We start from the raw sequence: 24,772 nt of genomic DNA on the forward strand, positions 1-24,772 counted from the left end.
GTGCTCCGCAACGGGAGAGGCCACAGCAGTGAGAAGCCCACGTAATGCAAAAAAAAAAAAAAAAAAAAAAAAAGAATGGTATAGAAGTATCATGCAAACAGGAACCAGAAGAAGACGGAACGGCTATAACAATATCAGACAAAAGAGATTGTAAAATAAAAAATCCTACTAGAGACACAGATAATCCACAGAATGAAAAAAATATTTCTAATCACATATGTGATAAGGGACTTGTATCTAGTCCCTTAAAAATGGGCAAAAAATTATAAATGGGCAAAAAATGTGAGTAGACATTTCTTCAAAGAAAATATACAAATTGCCAAAAAACACATGAAAAGATGCTCAACATCATTAGCCATCAGGGAACTGCAAATCAAAACCTCAATGAGGGAACTCCCTGATGGTCCAGGGGTTAGGCGCTTTCACTGCTGTGGCCCAGGTTCAATCCCTGGTCAGGGAACTAAAATCCCACAAGCCTCGCAGAGCAGACCAAAAAAAACCTCAATGAGATAACCACTTCACACCAACTAGGATGGCTAAAATTAAAAAAAATAATAAAGGAATAAACAAGTGTTGCTGAGCATGTGGAGAAAGTGGAACCCTTGCATACTTCTGGTGGGAATTTAAAAAGGTGTCGCACTTTGAAAAACAGTCTGGCACTTCTTCAAAAGGTAAACAGAGAGTTACCCTATGACCTAGCAATTCCACTCCTAGGTATACACCCCAGAGAAATGAAAACATATGTCCACATAAATACCTGTCCACAAATGTCCATAGCAAAACTTTCTATAAAAGCCCCAAAATGAAAACAACCCGAAAGTCCATCAATGGATGAAAAGAGAAACAAAATTTGGTATAGCCATACAATGAAATATTAATTGAGCCATAAAAAGGAATGAAGTACTGACACATGCTACAACATGGATGAACCCTGAAAACATAATGCTAAGAGAAAGAAGCCAGTCAACAAGAGACCAGCGTTGTACAATTCCATTTATATTAATTGTACAACACTGATTGTAGATTAAGGAAATCCAGAGACAGAAAGTGGAATATGGTTGCCTGGAGCTGGGGTGTCTGGGGAAGAAACGAGGAGTGACCACTATGGGAATGGGGCTTCTTCTGGGGATGATGAAAATACTCTGGCTAGTGAGGATGGTTGCATGACTCTGTGAATATACTAAAAACCCCTGAATCATATACTTTAAATGGGTGACTTATAATGGTATGTGAATTATACCTCAATAAGGCTATTATGAAGAAAAAAGCACAGTACAGAGTCTTGACTTACAAAATGTTATTTCATGTTATTTCTTAGAAGCTACATTCAGTGAGATGACAAATTCGCCCATGTGAAAAACAACATCATTTCAAATGTCTCTGAAAACTCCATATGAATTCAGTTAGATGTCAGGTAAATAAAATGCTATGAATGAAGTAAAAGAATTTATCAAAGCCAAATATACTCACTTGTATGAAATCAAAGTACTAAACACAGCAAATTCATACTGGTGGGAAAGTTTATGATAGTTTATACAAACTTTCCCACCTGTATGAATTTGCTGTAAGCATGTGATACTATAAAATGAATCATTAAAGCAAAACTATTTGGCTACAATAAAGAAATCCATTATGTATTTCTATTTAAACACAAGGTCAAATCATGTACCCAGAGTTCAGTACTACCGATGGTAGTGAATGTAAATGTAAGCCTTTTTTAAAAAGCCTCAATCATACCTTATGCCTAAATACAGAACACGGCCCTAGAGCCTGTCCAGATGTTAAGTGGCACTCATCTTTTCAGACTTGGCTCCGATGTCACTTCCTTCAGAAGAACCTCCCTAACCTCCAGTCCCACACTAAGGTGGCTTTCCTTACTAATCCAACAGCACTGGAACTGCTTACCCATCTGTCTCCCCAATTACGACTATGAACTTTTGCACTGAACTACGTCTGCAGGAATGGACTCCACAGAGGCCTGAAGCCCAAAAGGGGGTGAAGGGGTTCCCGGGAACACATCAAACATATCAGGGTGTTTTGGTCCAACTATCCATACCTGGTAAGCAGGCAGGCACAAAGCCAGAATCTCAAGGGTAGTAGGAAAGAATAATGCTCAGAAAGGAATTAAGACCTCCTGGAAATATCAAAGGGAACTTCTTGCACCTTTCAGAATCCTCATCTGTAAATGCTACCACCCACAGCTATAGGTCACAACGGGGAACTTATGGAAGCACTTCTCAAATCGGAATGTGCATATGTATCACCGGGAGACCTAGTTCAAAACGCAGATTGTGATTCAGTAGGTCTGAGGGGAGACATGAGAGTCTGCATTCCTGGTGACGATGATGCTGTTGGTCTGCAGACCACACTTTACCGAGAAAGGCTCTGCGAGACCCAGAAGTCAGCATTCTCTCAGGGAACATGCAGCATTAACTCCTGCCTTATTATCATCTCTTTTAAGCTAACACATCCTATGTCATTAAAAAAAAAACAAAAAATCAAAACTTCAATCCTTCTGCATCTGTTGGCATCTTTCTTCCAAAACATCACTGTCCAACTGTGGGAAGTATGCAATCTCTTATTCATCTAAATATCTCCAGCTGGAAAATACAGGCCCTCACTAAATGCATGTTAAATGATGCTCTATGTAACCTCAACACATTGAGTTTTTTCCCACATGCTTCTTGTTAAGATATATTTGTTTATTGGTCCGTCTTTCCCGTTTGATCATCAATTCCTTGAAGACAGAGACTCCTCCCTGTGTGCTGTGGCACAGTCTGGCACACAAAGAGCACTCAGTGACGTCTGCTGTCTTAGCCCAATGACTGATGTGTAAACACAATACACTCAGGTTCCTGGAGAGAACACTGAGTAAAAACATACCCTTTTTTCTGAGGGATTTAAAGTGATCACATGTATAACTTGTTTTCACAAAAGTTCAGTAATACACATGTAAGGATCATCAACTCTACTTAACAGATAAGAAAATGGAATAAGAAGGTTAGATACTGATATTATGCTTCTTCATAGACAACCTCATCATCATAGGAAAAAAACATTTAGCAAAAGGTACCTCGGTCTTCCCACATTCATCGGGCGGGTCCTGGTGTATGGCCATTTGGTACTTGACATATAAAGAAAATGACTGGCTGAAGGACGACTTGAACTCGGGGTCCTCCAAGGAGACAGGTACTAGCCTCACCTTCAGAGCAAGGAAGATACAAGCAAACGCTACTGAAACACCTCTGCCTGATGACATGCTTCTGAAGGTGAGGCTAGAGTAAGATCTCCGCAAATCCACTTCCAAAGCTCAGCGCTGGAATTTTTATAAAACGAATAAACCTTGGGACAGGTTGACTAGCACGGAGCCTGAAGCACGAACTGTGCACCAATATTCATGAAGAATTTAAACTCACAAGGGCCGGGACAATTTCTTTTTGGTTTTTTTTTCTCTATCTACCTGTTGTGGTTCTCTGCATACAGCAGAGTCAATATTGCTGCTCATGTTAACTGCTACTACCTGTGTCACCTCTACTTATATGAAGGGCTTTAAACTTTTTCCCCTTCCAGATTTTTCTTGGGTAATTTGATTTGTAAAATTATAAGTATATGAGGACTTCAGTTAAAACATTCTACTATCTTACTTTTCTAGTCCCACTCAGTTGTGTATGGGTAGTACATCAACGAAGAATAATTTAGTTGTTATCAACTTTCTCTACACATGACTTTTAAATGGAGATAAAGCATATTAACTGTGTTGTGCAAAGTATGCCTACCATAAATATAGTGGGGTGTTTTTTTACTTTTCTCTCATAAATATTTTAACTTAGAGATCGCCTTTTCACTAACTCTTAAGTAAATGCATCTAAACATAGTGACTTTAAATAGAGATACTTCATTTTACTTTCCATTCTGAAATTATACATGAAAGGCTCTTAACATGGCATGAGGTAAAATCTGCACTTTCAGAATGTCCAATATTCCATGGTCCTATCTCTTTGCAGATACACTGCAAATTGAATATAAATTAAATGTACCACAAATAAACCAAGAATTCACACAGTGATATCAAATAGAGGGGAAAGTTGCGTTTGTACAGAAAAATTACACTTGGCCTGCTGACCTGGCTCACAGTTGGTTTATCAGGTGGGTCCTTGTGAACAACCATCTGGTAGCGTTTATAGACCTGGTAAGACTCCTGAAATGTGGCTTTGAACTGAGAACTTGGTGGAGATGATCTCACCACCCTCACCTTCAGAAGGAGTTAAAAAACAATGTTCATTAATTCATTTATTTATTCCATGGAATATGCATTAAGTTATTCCCACCCAAAAAAGCCCCAAAGTTCCAATACAAATATTAAAGCATGAACATATAACGGTAATATTTTAACATTAAAAATCAACCGGTTAGTAAGTAAAGAAAAAAAGTTATTTCTCCAAATTATAGACTCATTAAGAAGGCAGAGGATCCTGTCCAAATTCTAAGACTAAGCTCTTAGACTGACTGAATTATGCAAGACTGCCTCTATTGTAAACGAGTAGAATACTTCTGGCACTCAAGACACAGACACAAATAAATACTCTTTAATATTAGCTGTACACAACTCACCTTCAGTAAAACAATCCAAAAGACTGAAAATGTGAATATATTTTTTGGACACTCTTTTCATGCATCATTAACTCTAAACTTACAACTTTTTTCTTTAAGTGTAAAAGACAACCCTCAAAGAGTGTTCCTATTTCATGGCGTAGTTTAAAATGAAGACTCTAAGGTCAGATTCCCTTTACTCAAATCTTAAAGTCACCATTTTAGTCAAGTAAATAAATTAACTTCCCTGTGCCTTAGTTTCCTCATATCTAAAATGAGGATGCATTAAAAGCAGTAATTGTACATAGTATTGACTAACATTTATTTTAACGTTATTTACTAACCAGTTAAAATATGTTAGCAAAATAGAAGAGTAAAACACAAAATCAAATGTAATACAATAGACAGGTGTCATTGGAAACTTCTTGTTTCCAATTGGAAACTTCTTGGGCCACGAGAAGTAGTTGCTCTCATGAAAGAGTGACACCCAGGGGATAACAAAAATCTATCCATCCTGGATATCATTACATTAAAAAAGTAAAAGGTGCCTACTGAAGAACTGTTATATTAGGTGTGCCTGGTGCCCTGAATACATTACTATTTGATCAAAAGATAAAAACCTCTTGATAAACTATTTTAAGTATTCAATAGTGTGCTCCATTCTCCTTACAATTTGGGAAGGAGAAAGTCAATACCAAAACAGAGTAGCCAAGGAATTATAATAGTCAGAGTTGTTAACACTTATATCTGATAATAGATATTGTCCTAAGATTTAAACTGCACCAAAGTAACTGTTTAATATCAGGTTTTTCAGTGATAAGTGATGTCCTTAGATTATATTAAGCTGTAAATTCAAAGGCTGACCAGTTATTAATCAAGTAGGAGAATATAATAAAATCATTATGGCTAATGCTTTAGAAAAAAATTTTATAAATATACCAAACTAATACTGAAAAATCTAGACTTAACCTGGAATATAAATCAATTTGGGAAAAATAAGAGGAATACTCTTAAGACTAGGCATACTCACACTATGCCTAAATTGGTTTGGGGGGAATTAACAAGAGGATTATAGTAGTACATTTAGGACTGTTTAGTTAAGTCCTAACTGCTGGCTTGCATATGTAATACCATTTGCTGCCTTGATCAAGATCAGAATATTAGAATGGATGAAACAGTGATTTGCCTGCTGTGATCTATTCTCTTTCACTACCTAAACCAAAACTGCCAAAAATAAAATTTTAAAACAGTATTTCTTATTTTTCACTCTACTAAATTTCAATCAAGAGATACAAAAAGCCAGAGTACCTCAAATAATAACACACTAAAACTAGAATTTTCACTTTAGTAGCCAATTGCCTACTTTTTTAAATCTTAAAGAAAAAAAAAAGGTTTTTCTCAAGTAACAATTAACTTAGTAAATATAAATGCCACTCCATCCCAATTCACTTTAATTTCCCATTATATAAACAGCAAAGCATGAACTGTATGATCTCAAGTGAAAAAAAACAAAGTAGCTAACAAAAAAACAAACAAACAAAAAACACCCTCCAAAGTACCTCAAACTTGTGTGATGCACTCTCTGGTAAAGATTCAAAAATTAAATCTTCAAGTGACTTGGGCTGGTTGGATTTAGCCTTTGGTGGGAACAAAGACGGTGGCTGACACTGAACCTGGATACCCTCCAGTTCTCCACCTGGGCTCTGCTGCATGAGTTTTAACCTTTTCCTTTCTTTCCGGATTTCCTTTGCTTTTCGACATGGAGGCTTACTCAAATCTGCCCCTTTGCCTAAAAAAGAATTTCAAAATATTAGACCAATCACTTTTGGCTCTAGAAATATTTTTTAAAGGTCTCAAAGGTTCCACAAAATCAGTACAAAGAGTTCCAACTGTTAGGTTAGCTTCGGGTAGACGTTTCAGAGGCTCATGGTGTAGACCCCTAAGTTGATCTTTAAATTCTACCTTCGAAGAAGAACTGCCAGAGAAAGTAAATAGTAACAGAAACTTTTCAGGCAGCTCTTATTGTTGAAACATTTTCTTTTACATATTCATCCACTTCTCTGCCTTTGCAAAAAGAACATAATCAAATACCTTCTGCTTCACGACACTGCTGTCTCCAGCCCATTTCTGAGGGACATTTCTCTGAAACCTAAGCATTTATCACTGGTGACAGAGATAAATGCTTAGGAACCAGGTGTAAATGAGGACTGATCCCAGAACATACTCTGGCAGGTTTTTTTTAATGAAAAAATATCCTTGCTTAGTTCAAGATATTTGTGTCCTTCTCTATCTAACTGAGGGGGTCTCATTAGTTTGGCTCCAATTAGAGTTTTGTTTTAATTAGAAGAGAAAATATCAAACTGATAATCCTTTAAAATATAACAATTTTTACTATTATAAACCACAAATTTTAGTGAGTACGCTTTAATCTAGGAAGTTGTTTTCAAGGAATCCATCCCAAGAAAATCATAAGGGATAGAGGCAAATAATGAACACAAATGAAAACCTCAAAGTAATCTAAATGCTCAATTATAGAATTACACAATTTTTAAAATAAGCAACAGAATATCAAACAGCCATTTTAAATGCTGTAGAAATTTTAGGGGATTTGTCATTATTCAATGTTAAAACATGGGCTTCCCTGGTGGCACAGTGGTTAAGAATCCACCTGCCAATGCAGGGGACACGGGTTCCAGCCCTGGCCTGGGAAGGTCCCACATACCGCAGAGCAACTAAGCCCGTGCGCCACAAATACTGAGCCTGCGCTCTAGAGCCCACGAGCCACAACTACTGAAGCCCACGTGCCTAGTGCCCGTGCTCCGCAACAAGAGAAGCCACCGCAATGAGAAGCCCGTGCACCGCAACGAAGAGTAGCCCCCACTCGCCGCAACTAGAGAAAGCCACGCACAGCAAGAGAGAACCAAAGCAGCCAAAAGTAAATAAATAAAATAAATTTATTAAAAAAAACATTATGTATAAATATATATAATTAAAATACTTAGGAAACAACCTGGAAAGAAATATATCACCATGTTAACAGTCATTTTACTTGGGTTTAGAAATTTAAAAAAAGGACTTTCCTCCTTTTTTTTTGTAGTGTTCTCTTTTCTCCAATTTTTCTAACACTAAACATAACTTTGTAATTTTTTTAAAAGCCACTAATTAAATAAAGAAAAACGCTTTTTTAAAAATTTAGGATCCTGAAACAGTATTCACAAATCATATAAAAGTCAATTTTACAGAGAAGAAAATTAAGATGTAGAGTGTTAAGGGACTTGTCAGAGACCAAGACCTGGTCAAAAGAAACTAATTTGATGAGAAAACAGTGATAGTGAGACCATATTATAATACAACTTCACTACATGTTTTCCAACTAAAAACAAAATTTACCTATTAAAAAAAAAAACTTTGAATAAGTCTAATAAACCAGTAACAAAAAACTAATTCCATAATTAGCCATCACTGTGTTGCCTTAGAGAATTAATTTTCTTTGGCCAGGGAATGCGTCTTTTCTCAAATTTGTCCTGAGAGGCACAACAGCCTATTGGTCGAGAGCACATACGCTGACATGGGCTACCTGAGGTGAGCTCTGTCACACCTGGCTAGATGACCCTGGGCAAGTTTCTTTGTCTGTACAAGAAAGATAATAACCAGTCCTAACGGTGGAGTTCCTAAGGATTAAATGTGTTAATGCATGTGCAGCTCATAAAACTGTATCCACTGTTCAATTAAGGGTCATCTATTTTTTGGTACAGATGAACCTATTTGCAGGGCAGGAATAGAGACACAGAACAGACATGTGGACACAGTCGGGGGAAGGGGAGGGTGGGACGCATTGGGAGATTAGGATTGACGTATATACACGACCATGCGTAAAACAGATATCGGGAACATGCTCTAATGCACAGGAAGCTCAGCTCGGTGCTCTGTGACGACCTAGATGGGTGGAATGGTGCGTGGAGTGGGAGGGAGGTCCAAGAGGGAAGGGGGTGTAGGTATACATAGAGCTGATTCACTTCATTGCACAGCAAAAACTAACACAACATTGTAAAGCAATTACACTCCAATTTAAAAAATGGGTCATCTATTTTTATTAGCTATTATATGTATCACCAATACCTAAAACAATGTTTCATTTCACCTATCAACATCCCGTAAATAGTAATAAGGAAAAATACCTGCATTTTCTAACAGTTACTCAAAATTACATTCCTACCCAAGTTTTAAAATTATGAACAAATTATAAAACTATCTAGAGTGAACTGAGAAACAACTTTTCAGTATTTTAATGAAAGACCACCTATGTCATCTTTACACTAATTAATTCATTGGACTAAGCAATCCTTACCATGATTGTTTCACACGATATTTATGTACTGTCACACTGCAAACTGCAGTGGGCAGCAAATTAGGATTTCAGTTTATTTAGGGGATACAGATTTCCCCAAATCAATAAATTCCTTCAGCAGAATGAAAACAGATCATCAGTATAAAATCAGTACACCTGGGACTTCCCTGGTGGCGCAGTGGTTAAGAATCCACCTGCCAATGCAGGGAACACGGGTTCGATCCCTGGTCCGGGAATATCCCACATGCCGCAGAGCAACTAAGCCCATGCGCCACAACTACTGAGCCTGCACTCTAGAGCCCGCAAGCCACAACTACTGAAGCCCACGTGCCTAGAGCCCGTGCTCCGCAACAAGAGAAACCACCGCAATGAGATGCCCACGCACCACAACAAAGAGTAGCCCCCACTCTCCACAACTAGAGAAACCCCGCGCAGCAATGAAGACCCAACGCAGCCAAAAATAAATAAATAAAATACAAGTTAAAAAAAGAAAGACTGAAAAATAATTAGAAATTTAAATAACGGATATTCAGCAACATTAAGGAATTTTACTTAGGTGCAGTAACAGTATTGTGAATGTTTTTTAAAGTACTTAGTTTTTAGAGATGCATTCTGAAATACAGCATGATACAATGTCTGGAATTTGCTTCAATACAATACTGGAAGAGTAAGAATGGCCATCATTTCAAAAACAAACAAACAAACAAACAAGCTCATAGAAAAAGGGATCAGACTGGATGAAGGCAAGTCAACAGGTATAAATTTCCAGCTGTAAGATAAATATCACTACCTGAGATGTAATGTACAACATGATAAATATAATGAACATGGCCGTATGCTATAGATGAAAGCTGTTCAGAGAATAAATCCTGAGTTCTCTTCATAAGAAAAAAATTTTTTTTCTATTTCTTTAATTTTGTACCCATCTGAGATGATGGATATTCACTAAACTTATTGTGAGAATCACTTCACGATGTAAGTCAGATCATTATGCCGTACACCTTAAACTTATACAGTGCCGTATGTCAATTATAACTCACTAAAACTAGAAGAAAAAAAGAGTGGACATCATGAGTCAATAATTGTTTCAAATGAGGGGAGGGTACCTGGAAATCCATTACAATATTCAGTCTACATTCGTCTCCGAAATTCTCCAAAATGAAGGTTTTTCAAATTTTATAAACTATAAGTAATTTTTACAATAAAAAATAAAAGTAGTAAAGAAACTGACCGACCCTAATGCCCAAGAGAGTAAGAGTTGAAAGAAATTATCTAAACCATTCAAAATATTTTATTGGACTATTCTTATCAATTAGGATGTAATCTCGGATGAACAATTTAAACGCCATGAGATCTTTAGATTAAAAAAAAAACTATTCAGTAAAAACGCAAGTTTTCTGTGCTTTAACACATGTAACTTATAATTTAAACAAAAAAACTAAAATAATATTAAAAAATCTCTCCCTTGGATTATTTTGTATAAATAAATATAAGAACAAACTCAAGAACTGAAGCATAATAACTATGCAAATTGACATTTAATGAAAAAATTTTGAAAGAGTCATACATACGTGCACACATATATATAATAAATCCATTTAACACTGGATAAATTTTCTAATTTTCTAAGCCTAATTCTTTTATAAGTGATAATACAGAAAGAAGACTCACCTTAGTAAAGGTGAGATTAAATATCAAAATGTGGAATTTTTTTTTTTTTTTTTGGCTGAGCAGCTTGCAGAATCTCAGTTCCCCAACCAGGGACTGAACCTGGGCCACGGCAATGAAAGCCTGGAATCCTAACCACTAGGCCTGCCAAGGAACTCCCTGGAAATTTTTCTTTTTAATCTGGAAGTTTTCAAACTAAAATTAATTTTGATTGCATAAAGAAATCTAATGATAAAGTGAAGAATTTCACAATGTCTATATTTCGGACATAATATCTAAAACTTTGTCTCATTTAACACTAAAAATAAAAATGTTTAGCACCATACCCTCTCACTGACAAAAATTTTATTCTCAAACCTCTAAGGCCTTAAGGTAGTAAAAAGAAATGGAACTCTTTTAAAATGTCTGTGTTAGGGGATAAGAAGGCTATTATTTCAGGTTTTTTAAACAATTTGTTCACCTAAATCCAGGTAATAATAAGGTATATAAAACGGTGATCTATTTTACAGATTTCATGAGTAATTCACTTTTTTAGCTCATGAGAGCGCCCAGGGATTACAATGTCTCAAGCACAAAGAAAATCATTTAATACGACTTTAATATGGCCTGATAACAAACTTTCAATACCTGGCTGAGGCACTGTATGCACTTTTACTGAATGTGATGGTTCACCAGAGTCCAACTTCTCTTCCATATCTTGTGACTGGATTAATTCATTAGATTCTTCCCTCTTTGAGCTCTTTCCTTTCTCCTTCTCTTCACTCTTTAAGCTCTCTTTGAGGTCATCACTGAGCGTTTTAAGGTCACACTGTATATCCAATTTATTTATTAATGCAAAGTCACTGGCAACGGCATCCTCCACGGTGGGCTCCATGGGCTCATCTATAAATCAAAAGAGATCAAAGTCCATCAGCCAGGCCATTTGACACAATCAAAATACACACAGGAAAAAAAAGCCCCCTTTTATCCAATGTGGCAGAGATGACTGCGTGTCCACCAGATCCATTCTCCCATCTTCCAAGGTCAGGGCTGCAGTTAAGACTGTGGCACCCTGGCAAGGGAGCGTGCCAGTCCCTTCACAAGGTGTAATCAAGCTCTCGCCAATGGAACAGAACCAAACGGACATGTTCAATTTTGCCTCACTTGTTTTAAAGGAAATCTGTAACCCTGAACTTCCACCCTTTCCCCTCCCCACTGGCTCGATTAGTAAACACCAGAGCGACCTTGAAAATCACATGTTGAAGGAATCCCAGAATGGTGGGGCGGGGGGAGCAGGGCTGCAGGCCGACCTGGAACACCCACACTGGACTGTTATGTGAGGAAAGAAACAGACTTCTATCATTTTTTAGTCGTTGCATTTTGGTGTCTCTTTGTTACAGCTGTTTAGTCTCTTACCCTAATGAGTACATCACTCCTATGAATTGGGTGCAGACATAAATAATTCAGAAGCCTACAAGTCAAATAAAAAAGCAAATGTAAAAGCTACATAAAAAAACAGGCAATCCTCAATTTACAAATGGACAGCATCCTCAAAACTTATCTAAGTATTAATTTTTGAAACTCAGAACATGATTCCCGGCTGCTGAAAAAAATTGCATAATGACTAACCACGAAAATCTGTTTAACCTTTAAGGTTATATACTGACAACACTAAACAGAGTTACACCAAAATGCTGATGTTTCCAATATGACCCAGAGCCTTCTGGCCTCTTTGTTGCCAAGTCTGCTCCAAGTTGTCCTGAATTCTGCTCTGTTAAGGACAGTGCATGAGGGCAAAGAACGAACCTGTTTTGCTGGCCACTGTACCTCCAGTGCTTAAAAGAGGGACTAGAACATCGTAGGCTTTCAAAACATACTTGGGGAATGAATTAACAAGCTAAGACAGGGGTGGGAGGCTCCCAGAGTTAGGCATTTCCTATGGCAGAAGTGAGAAAGAGCTCTAAGAATGGGTGGCATTCCCAATGCTTATGGTCATGTATTAGGTAGTGCCTATAGGAAAACATTTAAAAAAAAAAAAAAAGGCAGCAAAAACACTGAAAAAGCAAAGTATCTGTAACCCAAGTTAATTAAATGTTACTAATGATCTTTTAGGAAATTCACTCACAATTCAGAATTCATCAGAAAATAAGAGACAACTTCAGGTAATATAATTTACTAAAAGCCTTACTCAAACATGGAAACTCTGAGCTTCACTCAGCATTGTGATTACACAATCTTGTGTGAGTTGCAGATAAGCATCTATTTCTCCAGAGACAGTATCACTTTCTACTTACTTCATAAGGATATTATTAGGATCAAGTAAAATTAAGAGTTCTCGAAGAACTGTGAAAACTAAAATTTCAATAAACTCCAGGAAATCACATCTTTAAAATGGTCCTTTCGGGCTTCCCTGGTGGCGCAGTGATTGAGAGTCTGCCTGCCGATGCAGGGTACATGGGTTCGTGCCCCGGTCCGGGAAGATCCCACATGCCGCGGAGCAGCTGGGCCCGTGAGCCATGGCCGCTGAGCCTGTGCGTTCGGAGTCTGTGCTCCGCAACGGGAGAGGTCACAACAGTGAGAGGCCCACGTACCACAAAAAAAATAATAATAAATAAATAAAATGGTCCTTTCTTCTTCCCAAGCTAGACTTTCCCTGGCATATATTCCCCATATCCTTGATTTGGGGGCCAGTGGTAACAGTAACAGCAGTGCTAAGAGCAGTCATCATCATCAGAGTAACAGTAGTACCTGACTGTATTGGACCTCCTTCCCCTATCTAAGAAATGACTGAAAGTGAGAACCTTGGAAAGAAACATCTATTTAAGGTAAACAGTTTTTAGACCCCCATCTCATCTTACCCTGACAATTTCCTTTTGAAATTTCCCCTTTAGCCAGAAATTTCAACATTTTTTTCAAAACCTTCTTGTGAGATTTTGATGGCTGAAACTGTAAAGGTCGGCACCTAGGAAAGCAAAATAAATATTTAAAAAGTGAACTCAAACTGTGAAGAAATAAAATCAGTTCTGAATAATAGGACAGGGTTTAATGTAGCCTCTAATCCCACCCCAAATCTCACAAAAATACAGTTAAAGGATTATAAAAAAAAGAAAAAGACATAAACCACTAGGAAAAAAAATAATGGGAAAAATGTTGGAAGCTAGAAAGCAGATGTACAAGTGATAACTGACTTAGCAGACCAAAGAAAAGTTGAATCCTAAGTCAAAACTGGGAAAAGCCAAAAAAATATCCAATTTTCTCTACATTACCCCTAAAAGTCTCAGGGATTGGCCATACCTGATACCCTGGGAGATAAGAGTGAAAATAGGAAGATTCCTTGAAAGTCTGTTCTGGAGGCGATTTATATATCTGATACTCTCCCCCACTCTGCACATATGACTCTCTACACAACCCAGCAGAAAACTGCAAACTTTTCAGAAAAGGGAAAAATAAGGCCTCTTACTCGAGGGATCCAGGCACAGCTGAAAGGAATGGAAGTGTACTGCAAACAGTAAGCGTAAACGGAAGTATACATGCTGAATGTTGAGACCTCCAAGACCCAGTTCTCCAACCCAGCCCCAGAACATCAGTAGATGATACTTTCTTTCCAGAATGTGATCAGAACTAAAAATACTGACCTCAGAGATTCTCCCAAAGAACAGGCTAGCCAGATCACCCTACTTAAAGCCCACAGTAAACGAGACCCACCAGGGTACATAAAATTTCCAATGGGACACTGGAAGGTTGGAATCACCAGACACTTGAGGAGGGCCTCTAAAACAAAGACAGGTGCCAAAAACCTGGAGAAAGTAACTTGGAGGATAGAGACATACAGTATATAGGAAGAAGGGAATCTCAAAAAATTTAAGAGTCCAAGAACAAAAATCCCTCTTAGAAGTAAAAATATAATAAGATATAAGAAGAAATTAAAAGTTAAATAGAAGACAGAAGACTTGGAAAATAAAGGTGAGGAAATCTCCCAAAAGACATGGAAAACTGAAGAGAAAAAAAAATTAGAGTACCAGTCTAAAAGTTCCAATGTCTGAATAAAGACATTAGAGAAGAGAACGAAGTTAATGGAAAGGAGAGGATCAATAAAATAATACAAGAAAATTTCCCTGAACTGAAGGACATGATGGGAGGTGCCCCTAGATGAGAAGGGTCCCTCAAGTCCATATGCAATGAATGAAAACAGACTCACTGCCAAACGTACTATGAAACATCAGAACTCTGAAGACAAAAAAACTTCCAAAGAGAAAGAACATGTTTCGGACAAAGGAACAAGAATCAGAATGTCACTGGACTGCTCAACAGCAGTAAGACAACAATGGAGCAAAGCTTTCAAAATTCTAAAGGAAAATGATTTTCAATCTACACTTCTGTTCCTAGCTAAACTGTAAGTTAAGTTTGAGCAGTCAATGAAAACATTTTCAGACAGTCTCAAAAAATTTACCTCTTATGCACTTTTTCTCAAGAAGCTATTAGAAGACGTGCTTCACTAAAATGAAGGAATAATAAATACAAGAAAGAGGGTAGAAGAGATAAGATTCAAATCAAGACCCAAAGAGAATCCTCTAGATGACAGTAAAAAAGAGATCCTAGGATGACAGTGATGCATCAGGCATAGAGGCAACCTGTCCAGATCATAGCAGGTCAGAAGATTCCACAAGAGATTTTCATCAAGAAGATAAAAATGATAGAGTACCTGAAGCATCTAAACATACCAAGAGGAAATTTACACCTCTTAGGGAGCATTTTTAGATAAACTGGTAATAGGAACCTAGAAGACTACGCAAACAAAAATGACAATAATCAACACCAGGAAAGTAAAAACGTGTGCAGGAAAGAGAAAGTTATCATGGACTACTACATGGCTGAGCTGTGAAGCTTACTTACACAGCCATAATGAGGTGACTACATCTATCCAAAATGATAATATTTCTAATTTGGAAGTTTGGGACGAGGACAAATGGGAGCTTGAATGTGACAGGGGAAGAGGGGTGAAATAAAGTTAAATCCTTATCTTTCAAAGAGAGAAGCCCAGAGATAATGAAGAAGACCAATTTTTTAAAAATCAAGTATTATAATTATATAAGCATGTCACTTAAAATATAGAGGTGAAAAACCAGAAGAATCAGTTAAATGATTTGAAAGTGACTGCACCAGGAAAACAGAAAATGAGACAGGCGGGAGGGTTTCAGAGGACTGCTATTTTGCAGAATAAGCTTTATAGAACTATTTGATTCTTTAAATTGTTAGCATATGCAATATTGATAAAAATTAAAATTAAAAAAAAATTCATAGACGGGGAAGTTCATCCTCATTTTTACTCACATACTGGACAGGTCCTAGCAGCTGCCTAACAAGAAGCTAAGTTGTAGGCTAGACCACCTTGCCTTTACATAAGGCCTCACTGCAACTACTGTAGTAAACAATGTAAAATAACCAAAAGAATATGCAAAATGACTCCAGAAGATCAACATATAAAATAAAGTTGTATAAAGAATAACAATTAGGGACTTCCCTGGTGGTCCAGTGGTTAAGACTCTGTGCTCCCAATGCAGGGAGCCTGGGTTCGATCCCTGGTCAGGAAACTAGATCCCACATGCCACAACTAAAGATCCCGCCAGTACTCAGCAACGAAGATCCCGCATGCCGCAACTAAGACCCGGCACAGCCAAATAAATAAATAAATATGTTAAAAAAAAAAAAAAAAAGCTTACACTCTTGTCTATATTGTTTAAAAAAAAAAAAAGCGCAACAATTCAGGAAATGTTTGATTCCATGTAAAATTATAAAATGCAAAAAGAAAGTCACATTTTATAATTACTTTCTCTTGCAATGTTAATTGAATCCCTTTTCATAAAGGCAACATACCTGGAAGAGTGCTCTGTATGAGACAGGCACCCAGTAAATTATAAATGCTTTTATCTTTTTCTTTAACCCACTGAAATTGGCCTTTTCTGAATAGAGATTCTCAGGGTTCAGGCCAATCAATTTCAGACTTATTTCAACAAAATCCTAGCCATAATCCGATAATAAATTGTTACAGGAAGGAAAATGACTTCTGTCTTTGAAGACATCACCACTTCATAAACACTGAAGCTGAAAAAGCTACTCTGGCATTTTATACTAAATGAGATGCTGTCAGAAAACCAGACATCCATCTTTTCTCCTTATTGTACCAGTCCTTTGACCAATTACGTAAGAGAAAGGATTCTTAACCGGGAAGCAGTGAATTATTCAAAGTCAGTGATCACCCTAAAACTAATATGTTAGATGTTGCATTATTTTGGTCTATACAGCTCCCTGTCTTGTTTTGTTTTGCTGCAGAGAGGATCTGCAACCGTCAAATTCTCAAAACAGTCTATAACCCCAAAACAAGTTAAGAGTAATTAAGGGAAAAAAAAAGAGTAATTAAGGGAGACAGCTGTGGGGACCTGCCAAGCATGATGGACACAACTGTGTTTGCTTTTTTATCTAGAGTATACATACACATTGAAACTGCAGACATATGCTTCACAATGTTAACGTACCTTCCCTATTTTCTACCAGAAGAGGGGAGGAGGAGGACCTTCATAATCAGAGAAGGGAAAAATCCTCCCATGTTAGGGCGGAGTAAGGGGGGCACAGGGGAAACACAAGATATTAGGAAAAATCAAGCAAAGACTCTGTAGGAAAACAGACTTTTAGTTCGAGTTTTCCAGTGAAGAAAAGTAGACTCTGAATAGACGCAGATTAAGTGTCAGCCCTCCTCCCCCTTATATAGGATCCTGTGGCATTGCCTGAATGAAACCAGTGTCAAGTAACACACTAGAGAACTGCAAAGCCATAAGCTAAAGTGATAAAAATTTGATATCTAAAACTAATTTAAGTATTTGTCAATATTCTCCCAATATTTCATGTGTTATTGACTAGACTGCTAAATAGTGCATTCTTTATACCATATTTATATCTAAACCAAACAGTATTATTAAAAGCTATTGATCGGCACATGAATATAGTACGAGTACGTAGAAAAAAACTTTTTTGCTTTTCTTTATGAAAAATATCTACCTAGACAGAAATAGACACTTTAAAAAGCAAGATTCTACTAAAAAATTATACACAATCTTCATATTAATAGACTATATATTAATCGAAATTCTTACCTTATTGTGTACTGAGGACAACATGTTTGATTCATGACAGGTTTGTACACATATTTCCCACTTCTAAAATTATAAAATAGTTTTGTTAAGTTTGTACACATTTCTCATATGTAGCAAAGTAGATTAGTACAGGAATACAAAATTAATTAGGGTAAAAATCTAATCAACAGTGTAAAAACATTTAGGTTTAGTTACTTTTCATAAGCTAAATGATCTTGCAACGTGGGTATACCAAGGACCAGAGTCCAGGTTTTTCTTTTCTGAACGTACTCCACGGTTAATCACCTCAATTACCCTCTCATCTGCATCTGCAGTCCCTCCCATGACTCCATCTACCACCCACCCTCAATAGCAAAAGGGCAGTCAGAGAAAACTGCCCAGGATGCTGTGGGACTGATGTGTGCTGCTGCCTATGACATCCACACTTGGGGGCTCCATGGGCACCATCACGATGAACCCCCAAGCCAATCTAATCCTTTCCATGCCTTCTGGATCTCAGTTAATGCAAAGTCATAAATTTACGAGCCGAATTTTGTCCAGATTTAAATATGCCCTAATCCAATCTGACTGGTATCCTTATCAGAAAAGGAAATTGGACATAAAAAGGAACAATAAACAAAACACTAGGGATGCACACACAAAGAGAAAACAAAACACTAGGGATGCACACACAAAGAGAAAGGACCATGTGAGGACACAAGAAGGCAGCCAGGTGCAAACCAAGGAGAGAGGCCTCAGGAAAAACCAAAGCTGTAGAGACCTGGATTTTGGACTTCCGGCCTCCAGAACTGTGAGGAAATAAATTTCTCTTGCTCAAGCTGCCCAACCTGTGGTATTTTGTCATGGCAGCTCTAGCAAACACACATGAATTCAGTTCCCGAGCCGAAAACCTGGGAGTCCTCCTAGACTCTTCCCTCTAATGCACCTCCATATCCTGCCAGCAAGCGATCTACTTCCAAAATGTCTCAGAAATGTGTCTTATGATCCATCCGATCCATCTCCTGATATACAGTCACTGCTACTGACCATGATGACAGCAGTCCTCACTATCTCACATATAGACACCACAATAATCTCTGGATCTAATGTTCCTGCCTTCAGAATCACCCGCTCAGACACCTCTCTGCTATCTGAATGATCATTTCCAAATCCCAAATTCCATCCCTTTTCTCTCTGACATAAAAGCCTTCAATAGCTCCCCTGTACTGTTAAAAAAACCCACAAAATCTCCTTATCATGGCACACGAAGTCTTTCAACATCTGACCTGTATCTATCTACATTTTGGGCCTCATTATTATGTTTAAGGAAAGCTGTGAAGTTTCATTTACTGTGCTCAATCCCATGACTTCTGGGGAGTATTGGCACAGGGCACTTAATACTGCTCATACTTATGTAAAGAAACTTACCTAATAGTTATTCTAAAATCATCTACATAAAAATAGCTGCCAAAAAAACTCAGCTATCAAAGGCAATGTGTGGACCTTAAGGGAATCCTGATTCAAATAAACCAACTATAAAAAAATTTTTTTTGAGACGAGCAGAAAATCTAATCAAAACTAGGTAACTGGTGACATCAAATAATTATTATTAAATTTGGAAAGTATGGTAATGCTATTGTGGAGACGTTAAGAAAGAAAATCCTTCTTAGAAACACATACTTAATACAGGTATAATGACATGATATCTGCAATTTGGTTTAAATAACTTTGTGGGAGGACGGGAAGGGGGTAGTGTCTTATTCTGCTGGAGCTGCTATAACAAAATGCCACAGAGGGACCTTCCCTGGTGGTCCAGTGGTTAAGACTTCGCTTTCCAATGCAGGGGGTGTGGGTTTGATCCCTGGTCAGGGAGCTAAGATCCCACATGCCTTAGGGCCAAAAAAAACAAAACACTAAACAAGAGCAATATTGTAACAAATTCAATAAAGACTTTAAAAAAATGCCATAGACTGAGTGGCTTATAAACAACAGAAATTTATTCCTCGTAGTTTTGGAGGCTGAGAAGTCCAAGATCAAGGTGCCAGCAGATTTAATGTAGGGTGAAGACAAGCTTCCTGGTTCATCTTTTCTGTGTCCTCACATAGCATAAGGGGCAAGGGAGCTCTCTGTGGCCTCTTTTATAAGGGCACTAGAATCCCATTCATAATCCCATCCATCGTCATGACCTAATCACCTCCCAAAGGCCCTACCTCCAAATACCATAAACTGGGAGTTAGGATTTAACATATGAACTTTGGGGACGGGACACCAACGTTCAGTCCATTGAAAGGAGCAAGGAAAATTGATGAAACAAGATTGGCAAAATGTTAACAACTGTTGAAGCTTGGTGATAGGTATGTGAGGTTCATTATAACGTTCTCTCTACATGTGTGAAAATTTCCTAATAAACACCCTTAAAAGGAGAAAAAAATCTCTACACACAAAATATAATAAAAATTTTCTTAAACCTCTTTCCAACAACAAGAAAACATTTTAAAGGCAAATAATATTTTTCAATTATAAGAAGAACCTGAGTAATTTCAGAAGTCTCTTTGGGACTTCCCTGGTGGCACAGTGGTTAAGAATCCACCTGCCAAGGAAGGGGACACGGGTTCGAGCCCTGGTCTGGGAAGATCTCACATGCCGCGGAGCAACTAAGCCCGTGCGCCACAACTACTGAGCCTGCGCTCTAGAGCCCGCGAGCCACAACTACTGAAGCCCGCGCACCTAGAGCCCATGCTCCGCAACAAGAGAAGCCACAGCAAGGAGAAGCCCGCACACTGCAACGAAGACTAGACCCCGCTCACTGCAACTAGAGAAAGCCTGCGTGCGGCAATGAAGACCCAACACAGCCATGAATGAATGAATCAATGAATAAATAAATAAATATTTTTTTTAAAAAAAGAAGTATCTTTGTATTAAGGACCTTTACCTTCGCCATCCTCGGTCTATGAGATCCTGATAATCCTGTACAGTCATGGAATGTGCCCACATGCCTAAAAAATAAGTGCCATGTTAATTACAGCCAGTGGAACTTTTTACTTTTTAAAATCCAAAGCATTACCTTTAAAATATGAAAACTGAAGCAAAGAAAAAAATCCAGCTCATATTGGAGAAATGAAAGTCTGCACATACTTCATACTTGTTAGTTTGACACAACACAAATGAAATACATGATGTATTTATCTTAAGTTTAAAAATCAAGCACACAAAGTGATCACAAGCAATTCAGGATTAGTCAATAGTCTCTATGGCATCATAAATTTAGGTCTTCACTGCAATCAAATTACATCACACCTTTAAGTCATAATATCCCCAATAATTTAATAACCTGATCTCTTTAGAAGAATTAGAAAGCAAATGTTTTCTTGTGCATATAAATTCTCCTGATTTTTATTTGTTTACACCATAGTCTTACACACTGGACAAAAGTATACATACAGCAATATTCCTTTTAAGTATAAAAACTGAAAGTAATCCAAATGCCCAGGAACAGAAAATTGATTACAGGGACTATGATGTTATCAATATAATGAAATAATTATGCAACCATGAAAAAAATGAAGACTATGAGAAAACAATGAATTAATGGTAAAGAAAAGTGAATTTTATTCTTGTAAACAGTAAACTGCATCAGCAGTATGTAAAGATAAAGATAGGCTTGATCGAGCAGGGCGTAGTGAGAAAAACACAGGCATGTGTACAACAGAAATGTCCAGAAGCCTGGTGGGCACTCATTAACACCCAGTTACTCATGAGGTTGAATTTCCTCATCTGTAAAATAGGTATAATAAAACCTACCTACCCAATAGGTGGGGTGCCCTATAGTAAAGATTATTATTAAAATCGAGATGACAGAAATTTACAGTTACCTAAGTGAAAAGGTTGAAAGTAGGTTTTTTCCACAGAACTTAGAGAACATCTATATTAATCGATTTTCTCTTACTAAAATTACTAGAAAAATAATTAAGGACCTAATATTAATTTTAGACATGTTTAATATAAAGTATTTGTTACATAGATATTATAATCACAATACTAAAATTCTGAAAGAGAGAAGGGAAAAATCTCTAATACCCTAAGGCAACCACTGTCACCATTTGGGTTTTTTTCCTCCCAGAGCTGTAACCATATCACATATGTTATTTGCATACTGCTTATGTTCTCCGTTTAACCCAAGACTCTGTTTTTTCACGTTAACTCATCTTCATCACCGTCACTAATGACTGCGTTATACTACACTCTACCCCCGCTCACCCACAAGATGCACCTAATAAACACTTTTAATTAACGAGTAAACGGACACACCATAATCGCCCAAATCATTCCCCTACGGTAGGACATACTTTTTTTTTAATACGAAACCACCCCAATTTACATCTTCATAGACATCCCATTTTCCACAATGCTAGATTATTCTTTAAAATAAGTGTCTACTTTTGCCAAAGCACGACACGGCAGGAAATAAACATGATGTTCTGTTTACAAACAAGAAATCTTCCGAAAGAAAACTGAATCATGGCGGGGAAGGGTACTGTAGGCTGGCTTTGTCGTCGTCATCGAGGTGGGTGGAGAAATGACACGGCACCCAAGCACCTGGCAAAATTTTCAAGCATCTCGGCCAACAGGGCCCCTCGCCAGCAGCGACTACGGTCACTAGTTTCTTCTATATTCTTCCAGAGACGTTTTATCCACGGATGCCCGCGCTCGTGTGTTTTCCACACACACCGTTTTCTACACCAACAGCACCACCCGACACTCACTGTTCTGCACCCCGCGTTTTGCCCTGACCCTCGGGGACACCCTCACAGCAGCATCAGCACTTACAGGTCAGCCCTCGTAACCGACCACGCCACAGCGCTCCCCAACCGTCTCCTACTGATGATGGACACCTGTTTCCACACTTGGCTACTGCGAGACAATCATTATTTCGCACATCCGAGCACCTGTGCGAAGAATGAGCACCTAGAAGCTTCCCTGCTCAATCAAAGGTGAGGTCCGTTTTTAATTCCGAAAGCCACTGCGCTCAGGGGGAGCCGCGTTCCGCACTCGCTCCACGAGACAGCAGCTGGGCAGGGGCTGGGCGCGTCCCTGCAGCCAGTCGGCCCGGCCCACCGCCGAGCCCCGAGGCCGCGGCGCCTTTCCCCGCCCGCCAGCCCGGCCCGCTCACCATTGGAGCGACTGCCCGACTCGTTCTTGCAATAGCCGCAGCGGTAGAAATCCTGGCCCTCGAAATATTCCACAATGCTGGGCGAAAGGGCGGCCGAGAAAGCCATGGCCCCGGCCCTCCACACGGTACGCGGCCCAGCCCAAAGCCGCCGCCACCCCACAATGCACCGCGCCGCCCGGGCGCCCACAGCCCGGCCCTCGCCCGAACCCCTCGGCGCTGACGCCGCCCGCGCCATCTTAACCTAGGGCAGCCTTCCGCTATTTCCGCTCCTTCTCCGAGAGGGACCGCCATCTTCGGTGAGGATAAGACCAAGAGACAGAACGTGAAGGACAACGGTCTGGGAAGAAACGAGTGGGAAAGGGAAGCGGGAGTTGGGGAGCAGGGCCTGGGTGTTCCCTCGCGAGGGCCCGGACGCGGCGGGCGGTGCGGGGGTTTGGACGTAAGGCGGCCGCACCAGCTCCATCGACCGGACCACTCACCGCAGGACGCCTTGCCCTCCTCGGAGTCGCAGTAGCCGCAGTAGTAGCCGGCCTTGAGTCCCTTGTACTCCACCACCGAGGCCATGGCTGCCGCCAGGTCCACGCAGACCAACCACGCCTCTCGGCGCCCCGGGGCCGACCTCTGCGGAGCGCTGGGGTCCGCGGCGGGGAGGAGTGGAGAGCGAGGCCCGCGCCGCGATGCGTCGCAGCGCCGGGAGGCCCGGTCGTTATTGGGTCCGGGGGCCTCCCTGGATTAGCGTGGATCGTAGTCGCGCGCTCTGGCGCCGAGTTCGAGCCAACCCGTTGCGTTACTCCATCGCCAATCCTTCCCACAACTGCGCGTTGATAGCCCTAATTTACAGATAAGGAGACTGAGGCACAGAACTTGTGATCACCCTGTTTTTAGATGCTGCAGGTCTCAGTTCAAAAGTTACCATTTCAGGCCGTTCTAGCCAATTCTAGCTTCTTCCAAACCAGCAAGCACTCAAATGTCCCGTAGGTTCGAGTACACATGCAGGCATTCTGTGGATGGCAGGGTAAGTGAATTGAACACTTCACTCTTTTAAAGGAAACAAGTGTCAGAGCCAGTTGCTGCCTTGTGCCTAGTGCCACCATATCTTACGACTTTTTTTTTTGAATTTTATTTTTTTTATACAGCAGGTTCTTATTAGTTATCCGTTTTATACATATTTGTGTATATATGTCCATCCCAATCTCCCAATTCATCCCACTGTCACCCCACCTCCCGCGACTTTCCTAACTTTTAAAGAGAAACTAGAAATCAGATTTTTTTTAGTAGTTTTTAAATGTTACTTTAAAAGAACTTTTTTTAACTGTACAGGCCAAACAACATTTATATAGGCTGAATTCAGCACATGAGCCTCCAATTTGCAACCACTATTTTAAAGGGGATTTCTTAAAGACTAACAGTCCTGGAGCAAAGTATAAAAATGAGTAAGTACCTCCAACAAGGTAATATTCCTTATTCTTTAATTCTGTATGCACAGATAATTTAAGCCTGTCTGTCCTTATATTTTTTCCCATCAACAATAAAGCTGATTATCTTTTTATGTTTAAAAAAGTGAAATCATGTAACTTGGAGAAGCAGGTAAACTTTTGAAGTCAGTTTCAACATTCTTGACCCCAAGGTCCACTATGCTGGATATGTGCCTATTTTAAGAGGTTTCTTGGTGGCAGAGTGACCTGTTATATTGCTAAGCATCAGCTGTGCCTCACACAATGGGAAAGAACCTAAGGATAGCTATGTAGCATGCCAGAGGACCTTAGATTTATCTAGATTTATCCAGCTCCTCCAATCCTTAGATTTAAAGGCCCCTTACTAGATCTCATTACCCATGTTCTTAAGACAGACCTCATCCATTTTGTTCATTATGACAGATTTGACTATTTC

At 39.0% G+C, this 24,772-nt stretch overlaps 1 protein-coding gene across 8 annotated transcripts in view; it reads right to left on the bottom strand.

Moving 5' to 3' along the window:
* The window catches only part of ATE1 (arginyltransferase 1), a gene marked incomplete at its 5' end in the record, with an annotated part of 160,830 nt that extends 137,384 nt beyond the window's left edge, over positions 1 to 23,446 (bottom strand). The window contains 8 exons of one of the 8 annotated variants that reach the window (XM_079715109.1): positions 3,074 to 3,202; positions 4,124 to 4,252; positions 6,150 to 6,379; positions 11,234 to 11,488; positions 13,444 to 13,547; positions 17,734 to 17,796; positions 20,645 to 20,708; positions 23,362 to 23,446. In XM_079715109.1, the coding sequence (XP_079571235.1) occupies positions 3,074 to 3,202; positions 4,124 to 4,252; positions 6,150 to 6,379; positions 11,234 to 11,488; positions 13,444 to 13,547; positions 17,734 to 17,796; positions 20,645 to 20,708; positions 23,362 to 23,446 (1,059 nt within the window). Of the gene's footprint in view, positions 1 to 3,073; positions 3,203 to 4,123; positions 4,253 to 6,149; positions 6,380 to 11,233; positions 11,489 to 13,443; positions 13,548 to 17,733; positions 17,797 to 20,644; positions 20,709 to 22,882; positions 23,004 to 23,361 lie in introns of those variants that run through there. The other 7 variants (XM_079715108.1, XM_079715112.1, XM_079715113.1 and 4 more) reach the window with 7 other exon arrangements.
* Positions 23,447 to 24,772: the final 1,326 nt, after the last annotated feature.

The sequence above is a fragment of the Hyperoodon ampullatus genome (assembly GCF_949752795.1).
Source record: "Hyperoodon ampullatus genome assembly, chromosome: 1".
Taxonomy (NCBI): Eukaryota; Metazoa; Chordata; class Mammalia; order Artiodactyla; family Ziphiidae; genus Hyperoodon; species Hyperoodon ampullatus.